Genomic DNA, 17,428 nt, shown 5'->3' on the forward strand with positions numbered 1-17,428 from the left:
TAAAAACAATAACCAACATTATTAGACAACAAAAAATGGGTATGTCATTAAGAAAATAGTTCAGCTTATAGAAACATTAGACCTTTTTATTTATTTATTTTTATTGTTAAATAACTGTTTTACTGGTGTGTGGGGGTTTTCCGGGAAAACCAGAAAACCTGCTAGACAAATTCTAAAAGAGCTGTTACACTTAGACCTTTTTATCCCTAAGACAATAATCACCCTCTCATTTCGGCTGGATCGAGCAGCTACCTTCATCTGCACACAAGTTTATAGGAAGCAGTGCAAAATAAGGCATTTGCCCTGGGAGATCTTACAATCAAGAAAGACATTTTGGGGTTTTGAAAGCCAAAATGGTTATAGATTTAAAGGCAGAAATTGAAATTATTATTGCTTTTTACTATGACTCTAGGGAGTAAAGTGAAATGAAACGTACATATTCCATTTAGGGTGGGAATATAACACTCGCCAAAGTGAAACAGAAATATTTCCCTAACCTACTAAAAAGGGTTCTCAGAAAAGTCCGCGTTGACAACAGAATTAGATCAAAAAAGACGATAAAGAGAAATGAGCCCTCAGCACACTGCTGGTCAGAATAGGAAAGGATACCACCTTTTTTGAAAACAAACCAGTGGTTTTCAAAAAATGGCTACAGACCCAGAGATCCGACTTCTGGACCCAAGTGTAAGAGAAATGAAAACACGTGACCACGCAAAAACGTGTGCACAGATTTAAAAAGTGGAGGCGACCCAAGTGTCCATCTGAGTGTGGTAGTCACCCAATCTGGTGTCAATTTGAGGATTAAAGTGTAGGGATGGAGCCTAGCCTGTCAATCTGGAGATAGCCAATGAGACCTCTAGGTGGGCATGGCCTTCTCCTGAGAATTCTGGGAAATCCGGTACTTCCTCCTTGGAGGTGGGAGACACTTCTGTCTCTGACACACCCTGGGAGACATAGTAGCTGACAAGACACGTGGACCTACCCTAATTCAGAGACCCCTGCCAGCACTGAGATGTTTCCAATGCCACAGGATCCAAAGACTTCCTACTCACTGGCCTGTGATCTACATTCAGCATCATTGCATGTGTTTTGTGAGTCTGAAGAGGACTTTATAGATCGATATCGGAAATATGGGCTAATATCAGACTTACAGACTTTATCTGGATTAGACTGGGATGTTTTTTCAATGTTCAATTGCTCTTATATATAAATCTTTCTTATACACATATGAGTGTCTCTATGAATGTGTTCCTCTAGTCTGCTCAGACTAACACAGTACAAATAATGAGATCCCATTCAGACGTCTCAGTAAGACGAGTGAAGAACTGATGCATGCTCTCGCGTACGTAACTTTGAAAACATCATGCTAAGGAGTCACAGAAGGCCACGTGGTGTATGAGCGGCTCAGTCTAGGGAAATCCACAGCACGGGGTACAAGTTTTCTTTAGGACAAAAAGAAAAGAGCGTAAAATGTATTGTGATGGATGCATGACTCTCCGAATATGACTTAAAAGAAAAAACACTGGGTTGTATTATCTTAGAGAGCAGATCGCCCCTCAAAAGATATGCCCGAATCCTAATGCCTAGAATCTATGGCTTTGACCTTATTTGGGAAAAGGATCTTTGTATGTATAATTACAGATCTTGAGATGAAGAAATCATTCTAGTTGATTCAAGTAGGCCCTATAGGCCCAATGACAGCAGGCCTTTAAGAGATCAAGGCAGAGGAATATTTGAGACACACCAAAAGAGAAGGCAACAGGAAGACAGACGGAGACCGAGTTGAGGATGTGGGGCGTTCAGTGCCGAGGCCGGGACAGCGCTGAATACGTTGGGAGATTTGGGTCAAGTACAGCAACAATTGTGAGGCTGGGGCAGGCAGGGACCCGTTTTGTTCTGTTGGACATCAGGTCGCTGTGAGTCCAAGCCAGCTCCAGGACACATAGCAACAACAATGGTTTTCATGTAGGGGTATTATAAACAACCCTATAGCACTCGCTGCTACATGTGTTACAGATTTTAGCAGTTTCGTTCTGGTGGCGACTTTGCTGCCCTTGAATTAGGATAGTCTGCACTCTTTGACTATGTGACTGACTTCAAGTCCCTTTTTGGCCCCACCCTATTTGTTTGATTTTTGTTATTCTATTTTCATTTTTCTTATATGAATTTCTAGGATCGCCAAGCTTAAATGATTTGTGGGAAAAGGAGAATGTTATACGTGCATAAGGAGCCTTGGTGGTGCTGTGGGCTCGGTGCTGTGGCTGCTAACCACAAGGTCAGTGGTTCAAACTCATTAGCCACTCCACAAGAGAAAGATGAGGCTGTCTGCTCCCATGAGGATTTAAAGTAGAGACCCTATATTGGGACATTATGAATTGGAATCGACTCTATTGCCAGAGGCTTGGGTTTGGCTCTACATGCATAGATCCTTTGTTCTGTTGCTGTTTTGATTGCCTACAAAGCAATGCAGCATAAGAAAAAATACTACACAAATCAAATTCTCTTGTTTCTGATAGGCCAGTGTATTCAGCATCTCCAAGATAAAGTGTGACCTGACGGCAACACTTATTCCCCTCCCTCCTCACATCCCCCTACGGGTGGCATTTACAATGGAGAAACATCCCTGACCTCATTCTGCCTCACCCAACTCTCTCCTCTGAGGAAGAAACAGGTAGCTGACTGATGTATTTAGGAGTAGGATCTGGGCATGCTCAGTTCAGTCCCTTCCTCTTCGGAGTCAGCCTCCCTGCAGGTAGGATGCATTCTTTGCTCCTCGTGCTGTAGATCTCACATGGACAGGTCTCCACAGGAAAAGCCTAAGGGTTTTCACCTTGGCTCAGTGCCCTGGTTTCCTAGTGGCTAGGCACTCCCTGGGTTGCTAACTGCGAGGCTGGCAGTTCAAAACTGTCCGTGGGAGAAAGAGCGGCCTTTCTATTCCCATGAAGAGTTACAGTCTCAGACACTCACAGAGTCAGCTGTGCGGGGCCCAGTAGAGTCACCATGAGTCAGCACCGACTCCAGGGCAGTGACTTACTGGGAAGGTGAGTTTATTTGGGGGGACACAGGAGGGGGAGCTTCACTTGACTGCACACTCAGATGACTTCTCCCATGCTCTACACTTCATCGGTGATAAAGCTGACTTCCCTGATCTCCGTTTGTCAGACTCCATCTCCCTCTCATTGGGGAAGAGAGGGATGCTACTCCATTTCTTGATCTCCTAAAGCCCAAATAGTTCAAAAGTGGTCAATGATGCGGCATAAGTTACCACACGCTCCTGTCACCCCAGAACAGACCCAGAAAGTAGTGGGACCAAGTTTCAACTCTGGAAATCAGTCAAAGAATTACGGCATTGAAACAAACATGGAATCAGGAAAAAGGCCAACTGACAACAATCGGAAATGTTTTCTTTCTCCCGGAAAGGCTCTTCCTCTTCCTCACCACTGCAGGCGAAGTGGGACCTGAGGCCATGCCCAGGCATGGACTACCTTCGTCTTTGGCTCAGGGAGACGTAGCTGGTGGCTGTTCCCAGCTACCTGGAAGCTTTGTGAAGAACTGAGGAGGCCCAATCCTCCCTGGGAGTGTGATTGAACCAGACAGTAGGCCTCTCAGGGCCACATGGGAAGAGTGAGGGCGAGTTTCTGAAACGGGCTGAGACAAGAAGTCTGCATAACCCCAATTATACATGGCATCTTAAAAATGTATTCTGATGGCTGGAAGCTGAATGCTAAGCAAATCTATTCAAGGTCTCCATCTCCGTTCAGACTAGTACATTCTTTTCCTCTGAAACCAGCATTGTTTTCTAGATGAGAGAATGAATTACTATCAGGAGTAGCGTGTTTCATGCGAGTGTTAATCTCAGCTTTGTTCCCACAAGAACATGGATGCACAGGGTCTTCTGTGCACATGCATACTGGCACCACCTGGTGAGTTACAGTGGACCGGGAGACTTCAAATAGACACTGGAAAACTCCATTATCTTTTCATACCATTTTTTTATGAATTATTTGAAGTCCCTATACCCTAGCCTAAGGTACTATCGAGTATAGTATCTTTATATTGAGATACTCCATAAGAATGAAACACCAATATTCTCCAAGCCTCACCTGTTTGGGGTTTCACTGGAGAGCTGAGATTCAAGTGTAGCTCTTCTGATGAAAGGTTCCCATTGGTGGCACACAGTGGCCCATCCAGGAAAGAGGGCCTTTTCAGTCTTCCAATGCCAAGAGCTTTTGCCATAAAGTAATCTTGTGTGTCGCTCATCCCTTCGCCTGTGGCCAGTGGGAGGCGTTTCATAATCTCTGCTTCGTCGACAAGAGCATCTGCCTTGTAATGGCCAGCCAAGGCTTTGGTCAGATAGTAGCCTCTGGGTGTCTGCCCCCCTGCCTTCTCCAGGGAAGTTGCATCTTCTCCCTCGGTCTTGTTGGAGTCCGGTGCTGGTCCGCCCCGGGACTCACAGAGGACCGAGTCAGGAAGCTGGGGGAGCCCCGGTGCTGCCTCCTCCAAGCCTCTGCTTTCACCTTCTGAAGATGGTAGTCTAACCATGGATCTTTGCCGGCGCATGCACTCCTCCAGAAGAGACCTTAGCTCGTCCTCAGAGAGAAGTGACGCTGGCGGTAACTGATGAGACAAACCGAAAGTGTTACTGTCAATTAACTGCATAAGCAATCTTGTTGGTTTGGTTTTGTAAGCCTTCAATCGTGCAGCATAAGCAAGAGGGCCAGGAACCCCCTGACGTAAAACATCCAAAAGAGAAAACCATTCCTTGTACCACATCCAAAAGGCAGGGCAAGTGCAAGTGCACAGCAGCCCTGCGAAATCAGTTTAGGCTCAAGGACACCCATGAAACTCCGGAGACGAGTACCACAGCATCGATGGGAGAGAAACGGTGCACAAGTCGACCACCAGCACCCTCTCGGTACATGGAAGAGAAGTCACTTGCACTGAAGTGAAGATGCTAGGAAACGACCTTTGTTTTTAAAAGTCGTGGGACATCAAGCAGGGAAATGGGAACGTCCTTTTTGATAAGTAACCAAGAATCTTGTCGGAAGAGCCCATAGGCGTTTCTCTGTCCTCACCCATTCCTCAGTTCCCTGACGCCATGCAAACAGGGCAAGCCACCCCTGCCTCTGTCTGTCCACAACTTGCAGTGGACAATACTGCTGACGATGGAAAAGGAAGGGTGGAGGGCAGTGTGTCCTGAGATGTGTAATTGCTCCAAAGCTACAGGTTTAGGCAGAGGCCAGGGGCATTCCAGGAGCAGTGCATTCTGGGAGGAAGATTTGTTCACACTTTTATATTCATTTGTATTAAAATGGAATACACTTGAAATAACTTATTTTTATACTTTATTTTAAATGTACTTAAATTTTGTCACAGTAACTAAAGAAAAAGTTGTATTTATATATATATATATATATATATATATATATATATATATATATATATATATATATATATATATACAACGGCCTCTTCCCTCAAACCTCTCCACCCCTTAGTCTTACTTTCCAGTGATCAGGGTGGGTCATTCTTTCTCCCAGCAGTCTTCCTAAATAGATAAAACAAATGAAATCAAAGTGCTGACCGATGTTCTACACAAACTCAACTGAATGGCATGCCATTTAAATTGCAGCAATCTCAAAAAAGTATGGAATTTAAATATAATGAAATGCATTGGGAGAAAAACAGTCTCTCCTTGATCATCAAGTTGTTCCAGATTTACATAGAAAAATAGAAACCTTTGCAGAGAATTAGCTAGAAACAAGAAATCGCCCTAAGAAAAGTTAATCATGAATATCATTCACAATTTCTATGTCAGCAAAGTAAAAAGGTATGTATTTACATATATTGTCCTACTTTGAAGGTCTGCAGTAAAAACAAATTACTAAATAGTCTATATAATGAAATTACTGGAAACCCTAGGGATATATGCACTCATTATAATAAGCACCCTTTTGAGATCAAAAAGGCAACATTTGTCCAAGAACGAAGCTCAGAAGGCAGGATGAGTGAAGACAGGAGGAGGGATGGGAACAGGAAACAACGCAGGGAGGAAGTACAAGTGATGTTTCACTGTGGGGATTGCCCTTAACATGTGAACCAAGATGTGCATGCATTGTTGAGCGCAACACTTACTTGCTCTGTAAACCTTCAATCAACATACAATCTTTTTTTTTTAACTTGAAACAGTGGGATTTTATTCTTTCATGGTTTGAGGGCTGGAAGTCCAAACTCAAGGGGGTGTAGGCCGACGCACCCTCTGAGTACTCGAGAAAGATTCCTTCTGGGTGTCGTGTTGTTTATTTGAGTTTCTGCGGGCTGCTGCTGTCCTTGGCATTCGTTGCCTTATGGGGGCATGACTCCAACATCTGCCTCGCTCTTCCCATGACTACCCTTTTTTTGTATAGGAGTACCCCCAAAACCGGAATTTTTTTCCCAAAGCTCTGTATTTAAGTTTTTTCACAAAACAACCTTATCACCTTCAAAGCACTCTCCATGACACTTAATACATTTGTTGAATCTGCAATTCTATTCAGGGAAACATTTTTCAAACCTCAGCTGTTTGGGGGGTTGACAGTATCTCCCTCATTTTTTCTTTTGAAGAAACAAAAGAAGTCTCAGTACATCGTCAAGTCCCGTCCTTTCATGTCCCTCTGGAGCAGTGGCTCTCAACCTTCCTAATGTCGTGACCCCGTGATACAGTTCCTTATGTGGTGGTGACCTCCAAACATAAAATTATTTTCATTGCTACTTCATAAATGTAATTTTGCTACTGTTATGAATCATCATGTAATATCTGATATGCAGGATGTATATTCATTATTATAAATTGACCATAAACATAATTAAAGCATACTGATTAATCACAAAACAATGTGTAATTATACATTATGAAATAATTATGTGTTTTCCAATGGTCTAAGGCAATCCCTGTGAAAGGTCGTTCAATCCCCAAGGGGGTCACAACCCACAGGTTGAGAACTACTGCTTTAGATCCTTAATGCGATCCCTGATCTAGGCTCCAGACTGGGATGCGAGAGACCTCTGGAAAGCCTTAAAGCCCTGCGGCCAACTTTTCATGCCTGTCCTCAACGCCCTTCAAACAGGAGCATGTGATGGAGACCTTATATAGGGCCAAGTTCAAGTTCCCTGGACTCTCCAAGATCCACACTTCCAAGAAGTGGGGCTTTACCAAGTTTCACACTGACGAGTTTGATGGCATGGTGGCTGAGAAGCACCTCATACCAGATGGTTGTGGAATCAAATACATCCCCAATCATGGCTTCTTGGATAAGTGGTGGGCTCTGCATTCATGGAGGTCTTGCTAGCACTGTGCCCTGCCTGACCTGTTCCACCCGTAAACTGAACTGCAAAAACAAGTTATACTAAAAAGGATACCACGGGGTATGATTTGTTTCTGCTGTGAATAATATTTACATAGTTTAGATCATAAGGTCACTGCAGATGACTGAGGAAAACACATTTTGTGATTCAGCTACTTTAGAAAAATGAGGGGAGGCAGAAAAGGATTTGATTTACAAAGCTAAATCCAAAGCTACCATGACAAGAAGTCAATACATAATTCTAAACTCATCACGTCAGGAAGCAAGCTATTAGGAAACAATACAGAGATAAACAGTGAGTGAAAGATTGCTAAAGTGATGGATGATGCTTGGCTCTGGAAAGTAAGACTAAGGGGTGGAGAGGTTTGAGGGAAGAGGCCATTGTGTATATATATATATATATCTTAATACAACTTTTTCTTTAGTTACTGTGACAAAATTTAAGTATGTTTAAAATAAAACATAAAAATAAGTTATTTCAAGTGTATTCCATTTTAATACAAATGAATATAAACATTTTAATTTTTAATATTTGAAATTATTTAAGTTACCAATTTATAATATCTTTGGGCATCAGAAGCTAATCTCAGTTTCAGGAAGCCTAGCAATTATCACTAGAATTGGAGGAGGAGGCAGGCTTCTTTAAGAAGAAAAATAAAATATCACAAATACAAAATAGGCATGCAATTGAATTTCTTTTTCCAGAATGTGAAAAAGCTCACAATAGCATACTAGAACTCTTATGATTCAAGGTTATATCTTAGAAGATATGTTTAGGTCATTTATCAGAATAGTTTATTTATAGAGAAATAGTCTCTGACCACAGCCTGGCTTCGTCTCCTTACCCCATTAGGGCAAGTTATTTGCGAATGTGACACTGGGCCCCATAGAGCTCTATCACAAGCATCCTGTCCTAGCGTGGATCAAATTAAGGGTCATCATTCATACATGTCATCTAAATTGTTCTGGAAACCCCTGCGCTAATGAACTCTCTAACTCAAACCCTCACTGGGTAAGCATAGGCAAGTACTCTTCTGTACTTACCTCAAGAGATTCATCTTCCATGTCGGTTTTAATTTTGCAATATTTCATAAGCTGGTCATTATTCACACCAGTCCAGATAGAGCCCAATTTATTCTCTCTCCTTATATGAAAGTCCTTCTCTTCCCATCTTCATTTAGTAAGTAGCCCTCTTATGGGTTGCTTTTTTTTTTTTAAGTTAAATAGACACCCCTGTCATCAATTAGACTCTGAGAGGACTGGATTCACTCACCAGAGAGAAAACAGAGTCCACTGGTGGTGTTTTTCCCGTGCTGCCCCATGTGGTGGCCACCACCTTGCTGGGGAAGATTTACAGAACAAAGACAGTTACATTTGCTAAGCACCTACTCTTGGCCAAACACAAGTCCACATATGTTTCATGTAGGTGGCCCCTTCATCTTCACAACAAACTTGAGGATAGGTATAATAGTTATTGCCATTTCACAGCTATGGACCAAAAATAATCAAGGCACTGTGAAATCAAGTCATCTGGCCAAGGCCACACAGTAGTGAGTGGTGGGCCAGGGAGGGTGGCTCCAGAAGCCTTGGGCCACCTACTTCCCACTGTCCATGCGCTCCCTTCCCCTGCCACTCTCCAACAATCCTTTTCCCAACCGATGCTTACTTTTCTGTCCATTTTCTTAGAGAGAAAACATTTTTCCTACAATGTATTTCATTTAATTTTAGACTTCAATAGCCAGGCTAGCTCGGTGTGTGACACTAGTTTACAGTGTCTTCTTTCTGCTCATTTCAGGGATAAAAACGGCAGTCCCAGTTTCATCTCTAGAGTGTCCAGTGTTTGCTTCTCCACCCAGATAAATGTCTGTTTGGTTTGAGTGCTAAATCGGGTGAGAAGTACAGCTTGTAATTGCTGGAGATGGAGCACAGGCTACGGATTACCTCACTCCCATCCCTGCTTCCCTCCTATCCTGTAGAACTGGACTTTCCCTGGCCATAAAACCCTCCAGCTATTTGGGCAGTGGACCTGACGACAGGGCAATCAGGACTGTGCCTCTGGTGCCAATTATCAGAAAGTTGTACCAGTGCGTGCCAGCAGAGGCAATCTTACCCTTTGAGGTTAGTTTCTATCCGGTTGCTTTTGTTTGTTTTTCTCCCAACTACGTTCAGGAAGACTTACCCTCAGAAGCCAATATCGTTATCTCAAGCGAGAAAGGGTGAAAAAGCAGAGTGCCCTAGATGATTCATGATAGGGGTTCGAATGTAAATAATGTTCCATGACATCGAGTTCAAAATAAGCCACTAGAAAGCATTTCACCCTTTGCTTAATTACCAAAATAGGAGTTTACAACTCTGCGTGGCAACCGCTGCTGCCAAGAACTTGGCAGAAGCTTATTTCACTCAAGGGTTTTGGGCCAAGAGGTATAGCAGCCCTTATCTCCAAAACAGAAGAGGGTGGTGGGGCAGCTTCCATAGGATCTCATGGTCTGTAGGTCATCCCATAGAGGCCGGCCAGCAGTAAAGGAAGTACGGCTGAGTCTTCAGAGGTCTGGAGCTAGCGAGCTACCCTGAGCAAAAGTCACATGCTGCATCACTCTCTTCCTGAGGATGTGTGGTCTCTTAACTCATGATTTACAATAAAGTCCTCTCTCTGCTAAGCAGCTGGATTTGAGCTCTACTGGCCTCTGCTGTCTCACAACCTCCGCTCGTCTTTGTAGCATAAGCCGTCTCCATTCTCCCTGACCTGAGGAGCCCAGTGCCCACCAATAGTGGACTCTGGCCTCTGTGTCCTTCTCCAAAAAGAAATAACAAGCCTAAAGACCATGGGATCAGAGAGCTGGTGCTCATTTTAGTGTTCGCAGCAGTGGCACGGTGATCCATAGAAGAAGCGGGCTACTTTTCCTTCCCCTCTGGCCTCCTTCTCCCTCTTCCCGCTCTCACATGCAGCCTACCCCAATTACGTAAACAGCAGCATGGGGGGCATTGACCTCAGGAGGCCACACTGGGGACAAAGGTTCTTGGAGGCCAGGGCAGATGTGCACAATCTTTAACCAGAATAATCAGAGGCTGTGTGGCCAGCAGAGAATCAGAACCGGTGCCAAAGGGGAAGCAAAGGTCATTGCCAGAGAAACGGTGTCAAACAGGATCGAGGGCTGAGGCAAGGCGATAAACACGACAGTGAGTCGCTCCCCAAGTCAGAGGGAGTCAGTTGGTCAAGGCGCGCAGTTGTGGGCACTGTGGTGGTACTGGAAGCCCGCTTGTAGGTGGGACCTGGCTCACCAAGGTAACCTAGCAGAATCACACAGCACCCTAGTCCAGAGCACCTATCTTCCCTGGCCAGCTGGATGAGGCAGGCCCTGGAAGGGTTGCGTGATGGAAGACTGCTCTGTCCCTGAGCCACTTGTGGTGGTGGTTCTCCCCGATGGTCCAAGTGGGGGAGCTAGCCCCCATGGCAGCAGGAGCCCTGGCTCTCTGCTTCGTGCTGGCAGAGAGAGAGCTCCGGTATAGCAAGATCCCAGTAGGTAGGAAGTAGGATTCTCAATCCCTACAATTAGTTGGTGACATTATCAAAGGGCACGGATGTGGTCAGAGGAGAGTTAACCAAATTTCCTAGCAGGCTTCTAGCAGGGTAACTAGAGAAAAGAGACTCTGATTTTCTTTTGCAGTATGAGAAAAAAAAAATATATATATATATGAATGAGTATATATATGAATGAGCAGAGCAGCCAGCAGTTTCTCTTTCCGAGCAGGAGAGACCGCAAGTTCGCTTGGTCAGGGTCACTGTGTTCTGAGAAAGTTACCGAAATGGTGAGCTGCCCACCGCTTCCTTTCCCGGGAGCCGCGAGGGGCAGCTCTGAAGTGGGAAGGAGCCTGGGCCCTGCCCCAGATCTACTCAGTGAGTGAGGCTGGGCCAGGAGATTGCTGGAGATACAGAGCTCTAATACCCACAAGAAACCTCAGGAGGTATATTCAGGGAGCTAACATCACTTTTAAGGAGTCCTGGGTGACACTGTTGGGTGAGCCTTGGACAGCTAACCAAAAGGTTGGCATTTCAAACCCACCAGCTCCTTCTCAAGAGAAAGAGGAGGCTATCCCCCCCACCTAAAAATAGATTTCTAGCCTCAGAAAGCCTATATGGAGACACTCTGAGTGGAATCGACTTCGCATCCATGGGTAGGTGGGTGATGTCACTTTTGGAGCCCTTGTGGGAGTGCTGAGTATTCAAAAGACTGCTAACCACAAGGCTAAAGGTTCGCAGCCACCAGCCACTTCAAGGGAGAAAGCTGAGGCCATCTGTAGAAATATCGAGCTTTGGAAACCTATACGGGGGCGCTCAGAATTGACTCGGGGACAACAGTCTGGGGTTGGAGAATGACGCTTTGAGAACCATTACAACCCCCGCTCCTAAACAAGACCCTGGTAGTAGCCCCGTAGCCAGGGGAACGGTTCACTGAGTAGAGGTCCTCCTCACTGTCAGTCGGGAGAGGTCTCCTTTCACTCTTCAGAGACCAGCTGGACACGGCCAGAAGTCATGCGGGCCATCGGCTCTTTCAAGGCCTGATCAAGAGTTCACGTCATGCCAGGTATAAGGTATCATCATATATATATACACACACACCATAGTGAATGAAGGGGGAAGCGCAGAGTGGAGACCCAAAGCCTATTTGTTGGCCACTGGAGATCCCCTCACAGAGGGGTTTAGGAGAGGAGATGAGTCAGTCAGGGTGCGATGTAGTACCGATAAAGAATACAGCTTTCCCCCAGATCCTGGATGCTTCCTCCCCCCAACTACCATGATCTGAATTCTACCTTGCAGGACTGGATAGGGCAGAGGTTGTTCACTGGTGCATATGGGAGCTGGAGGCACAGGGAATCCAGGGTAGATGATACCTTCAGGACCAGGGGTGTGAGGGGCGATGCTGGGAGAGTGGAAGGTGAGTGGGTTGGAAAGGGGGAACTGATTACAAGGATCCACATGTGACCTCCTCCCTGGGAGACGGATGGCAGAGTAGGGGGGGGAGGGGTAAGACTCCGGATAGGGCAAAATATGACAAAATAACAACCCATAAATTATTAACGGCTCATGAGGGAGCGGGGAGCGGGGAGGGAGGGGGAAAAAAAGAGGACCTGATGCAAAGGGCTTAAGTGGAGAGCAAATGCTTTGAAAATGATTAGGGCAAAGAATGTACAAATGTGCTTTATACAACTGATGTATGTATATGTACGGATTGTGATAAGAGTTGTATGAGCCCCTAATAAAATGTAAAAAAAAATAATTAAATAAATTAAAAAAAAAAAAAGAAAGAATTCAGGTCATGCCTCTTCCTGCTGTTTTCGTAAGAAGCCAGCTGGGAGATGAGTCAAAGTGAAGACCTTGGAGCTCTTTAAACACTTCCGGGACCTTGCAGGACCTCACAATCAGAGAGGACATGACCTCTGGGCATGACGAGCAGCTCACGGTGGCAGCATTATCTGGACCCACCGCCAAGTCGGAGAGGACACTTAGCGAGACCCTCACCACTTCCTAGAGAGTCCTCCGGGCGATGCCCGACTCAGGGACGTCGATGAGGAAGCGCCATGTTGCTCTGCCTGCTCCAGAACTTTCCAAGCAGTGACAAGCCCAGAGGCGGGCTGCGCAGAACGTACAACACTCCCGTGCCCGGAGGCCTCACACTTTAGCAGCGCGTCTGCCGTCGGGCTGGGCAGCCTGGGCCTGGATCTGGGTATGACTACCAATGCCACTGCCACTGCCACCGTCCCTCGTCTCACCCACGGGCCCTTTATGCACCTTTTGCCTCTTAGCTGAGGTGTGAACCTCTAAAAGGCTCGCCTGATGGCCAGCTGACCACTCCCTTCTAAGCTGTGCAAAACAGAGAGAGGAGAATTTATGCCAGGGTGGAGCGGGGATGGGGTGGAGAGGGGGCAACGAACTTGGACCTCAGAGAGCCAGTGAATCAATGCCCCTCCCTTTCTACCCATGGGTGGACTCCCTTAAAGTACAGTCTGCCACAAAATCTCTCTCTGAAGATACCCCACAAGATCAAGCAACTCGCTACCATGTTAATTAGCAAGCAGTGGCCAGACTGAAAATCCGAATCTCACCCCTTTTTGGGGGGTCTCACTCCCCTTTCCCCTGCTTCTGGTCCCCCGAGAGTGTTATCCAGACCGGTTGCACTCTTCGTCATGCAGTTGATTGCAAATCACGGTGACCCAGCAGACAGAGGTGACCTGCCCCTGTGGGTTTCTAAGGCTGTAAATATTGATGGGAGCAGAAAGCCTCAGCTTTCTCCCACGGAGTGGCAGTTGGGTTTGTACTGCTGACCTTTCGGTGAGAAGCACAACTCCTAACTTGCCTCAAGCTCGTGTTCTGCTGAGACATTCACAGGAAGCAGCAGCTTCCAGCTCCTGCAGTTGGAGCTGTCCCTGGTGGGCCTGTGAGCACAGGGCCAGGAGCACTACCCCAGCCCCTGCAAACCGGCCAGCAAGGCTCTGCCTGCAGAGCTAGGCAGGCGAAGAAGAGGTGCTTCCAGGTCACTGGGCCTGGCATGAGTGGCGGAGTACCGTGCAAAGGAGCAGGATGGAAGGAGACACCCCCGGAGGCCTGGGAGGCAGCAAAGGCGAAGGGAAATTACGAATGGTGGCAGGGAGAGGAAGCCGGCTTGGAGTCGGCTTGAGTGGCTAGAGAAACTGGAGAGAGTTACAAGTCCGGAGACAGGGCCACTGTGAAGACCGCAAGGCCTGCTTCCACTCTGACAGGGTAGCGGATGGAGCCAGGCCTCGGGCCTCGCAGGAGTTGAGCAGGGACATCCTGTAACGTATCATCGCCCACGTGAAGATCGGGGGAGCCAGGGAAGCATGTGAGGGGGCTTCAGAAAGTCTTTGGAAAGATGGGGTTAAAAGACAACAGGATTTGTCCACAGGCTGCTCGCTCTCCAACATCTCTCACGTGTCTCCAGCACCTTCTCTCCGAGGTGTGCTCCTCCTCCATTGACCCTCCAGCCGGTGACGGTCCCCAAATAAACAGCCCCGAGGCTTAAACGCTCCCATTTTAAAAGAACGGGAACCCCGAAATGGGGAGAGAGGAAACCCCCTTAACAAGAGGACAGAGTAGAAGTCAGACATTTCGACTCGATCCCAGCGCGTCCACGCCCCGGCCGTGGGATGAAACCTCAAAGTCTGAGGTTTCTAGTCTGTAAAACAAGAATACGAGCAACTAGCTGACTCTCGGAACAGCTAGCAATCTGCAGGCGGCAGAGGAAGCTTGCTAACTCCAGGCGCGATACAGAGGAGGCAGGCTTTCAGGCAACGTCAGGCCAGGCCACCCATAGCAACGACCGTTTGAGACGCCGAGAGCAGCAGTGACAGATGGAATGGCCGAGGGGAGTGTGAGCAGGATAACTCAGAAAGTTCTCAGCCGAAGTCTGCCCATTCCAAGTTCAAATGGCCCTTCTCCTCGAGGGGCTCTCGGGATATCAGGAACAGAGGTTCCCGGATACATCTCACACCTGGCACGGCATGCTGTGGAGCTCACACACGGGGCTCCCTTCTTCCAGGCACACAGAGACCAAGATGGAAGGTGACTCTCTACCATCCCCATAGGAAGGAGAGGACATGACCTCATCCTCAGTCCGCTGGGTGGTCCAAAATGGCTAACACGCTCAGCGAACCCAAACAAGTCAACCCAGGGCCCCTCTGAAGAAAGGCCTGGCGGCCCACTTCTGAAAAGTCCGCACTGGAAGGTGTGTGGAGCACAGCTCTGTTCTGAGGCCTGGTGGTAACTGGCAGTCTCCTCCGGCCAGGGGCTGGTCTCTAAATGCTCACGATAATTAATGTCGGTACTCAAGGCGAGCCTTAGGAAACACCGGGGGTCGGTGAAATGGATCCGCACATACTCAGACACCCTGGGCGCTCCTTCCCCAGTCTTCCCTCCTCCCTCTGTCCTCTTCCTTTGCCCCTCCGCCTAAGCACATCCTCTTCAAACAAGCCTGTTCAAATGTCCTATCACCCCCAGGTCAAAACCTAGCCTATCCCGAGCCATGTCTCCTCTGTCCTCACGCCTGAAACAAAACAATGTGGGCCATGGATAACCACCCACCCCAGCCCCGAGAAGGGAACAAACCAGCGCCTGATGGGAGCCTCTGCAAAGCAAAATGACTTCAGCAAGGGGTGAGTCTGAGACGGAGAATGCCAACCCCATGGCTGGAGGGGCATAGGTCTTTCCAGAGGTATAACTTTCAGCACCCCTCCAAGCCCCCGGGACAGGAGTTGGGCCTCACCTCCTCTTATCTCAGCATCAAGTCTCATCAGCTCTTATTATCCTCTTGCGGCCAAATCTAGCGCCATGGCGTTAAATGCACGTTTGACTGTCCATCAAGGAGCGGTTTATCTGGTACCAAGTGGGCAACTGTATAGCATTTCCCAGGGCTCAGCAAGCGCTCCTGAAGCTTTGTTCTGTATAGACATGTATCTGAAACGTCCGATTACCTATGTACACTGTGTGTGGTGCACAAAGGCCGGCGGCGTTCCACAAACATGCCGCTCGCTATGAATATTGCTGCTCGGTGAACTGTCCTCTTACATTTGCCAATCGAACGTGAAATCACGCTCCTGCTGAGAACAAAGAGCATGCGCTGTGAACAACGCACTCCGTGTTTTGCTGGGACCCACGCTGCAGGAGTTGGTGTCTCTAGAAAACAAACAGGCCAACAGAAGAGACCTTGCGTGAGCTGGATCCAAATTCAGAAGGATCTAAATAGCTTGATGCCTGTGCTGCCTTAATCCTCCCACAACCAAATTATTTGGGGCATCAAGGTTTTTGTTGATGCCACATGTTTTCTGAGATGGACGGCAGGCTGAACTCAGTGGGGGTGGGGCGGTTGCTTCTGATGTAAAGTGGATTTAGATAACCATTATGTGGGGCACACGTGCCCCAAGTAGACTCTGGGGGTAGGGTTAGTGGGGTGAGGCCTCTTTGATCAGATTCATACAGTTATATGTGACCCTGCCAGGCAGCAAAATGGGCTGCAGCTGGAACAGTCATTTCCTGAGAAACCTGGAGATGTTGAAAATGTTGGTGGGTGATATATGTCCCACGGGTCACAAGAGGGTTAAATTACCCCTTTCACACAGTGAAAGAGGCTATGAGAGAGATGATTCTTGTCATTACCCTCCCTCTTCATCCAGATGTCCAGGCCAACTCTGGTTATTAGTCAGTTGATGGCCTTCAAGTATCCACTGGGTTCTAGGAGCATTTACAAATAGTCCATTTAATTCTTCTACCTAGTCGATGGAGGGAATTGGAAAACCATTTGCTCCATTGAGCAGATTAAAAACGCAAGGCTCAAGGAAATTAAATATCTTGGTACCACGTGCAGTACTAATGGAGTGCTAGACCAGGAAAGGACGTATTGCTCCCACCGCCATCGAGCCCACGTGGACTCACAGCAGTCCCTGTGGGTTTCCGAGACAGTAATTGTGGACAGGAGTAGAAAGCCCAGTCTTTCTCCCATATTTCTAAATGCCTTCAAATAGGTGTTGAAAGAGTTAATTGTGGTTCATTTTCCAGAGGGGGAATCCTTGTGGCAGCCTTGTACCATGATGAGGCCATTGCACACCCCATTTTAAGGCTGAACAGGTTATTCAGCCAAGCAAGTTTTCACTCCATAACTGGTTCAGAGTGTGAACAAGAGGCCCTCCCCAGGGAGTGGCAATCATTCTCTGCAAAACCTCCAACTCAGTAACCTACAGGTTGGGGAGAGGGGCCAGCCTGCCCCACCCATACAGAAACAAACCAAGAAAGAAAACGAGAGAGAGAGACTAGACCCCATACTGCCACACCAAGCCCTGAGGATGACATCCCTGCACGGAGCTGCTAAGGCACAGAGAGGACTGGAGGGCGGTCATCAGCTGGAGACATGACGACTCCTTGCTGGAGTACACCGTGACAGAGGGCAATCCTGGGGACACACAGTAGGGAGTGAGTCCGGTCTGACCACCCCCCACAATGTGGTAAACCAAGATGGAAACATAACAGATCAGCAATGGTAGCAAACCAAAGCCACAAAGCCCCTGAGGATCCCCCAAAA

General features: G+C 47.2%; 1 protein-coding gene and 1 non-coding gene across 2 annotated transcripts in view; both read right to left on the bottom strand.

The window, feature by feature from the left end:
* The window catches only part of FSIP1 (fibrous sheath interacting protein 1), a 214,249-nt gene that overhangs the window by 4,787 nt on the left and 192,034 nt on the right, over nt 1–17,428 (bottom strand). Inside the window, exon 11 of the mRNA XM_075531244.1 lies at nt 4,104–4,617. Within this exon, the coding sequence (XP_075387359.1) occupies nt 4,104–4,617 (514 nt within the window). The remainder of the gene's footprint in view (nt 1–4,103; nt 4,618–17,428) is intronic.
* On the bottom strand, nt 132–192 carry LOC142427046 (U7 small nuclear RNA). The gene has a single exon (XR_012779882.1). It is a non-coding gene; the product is annotated as a U7 small nuclear RNA (small nuclear RNA).

Source organism: Tenrec ecaudatus, chromosome 14, assembly GCF_050624435.1.
Source record: "Tenrec ecaudatus isolate mTenEca1 chromosome 14, mTenEca1.hap1, whole genome shotgun sequence".
NCBI classification, from domain to species: domain Eukaryota; kingdom Metazoa; phylum Chordata; class Mammalia; order Afrosoricida; family Tenrecidae; genus Tenrec; species Tenrec ecaudatus.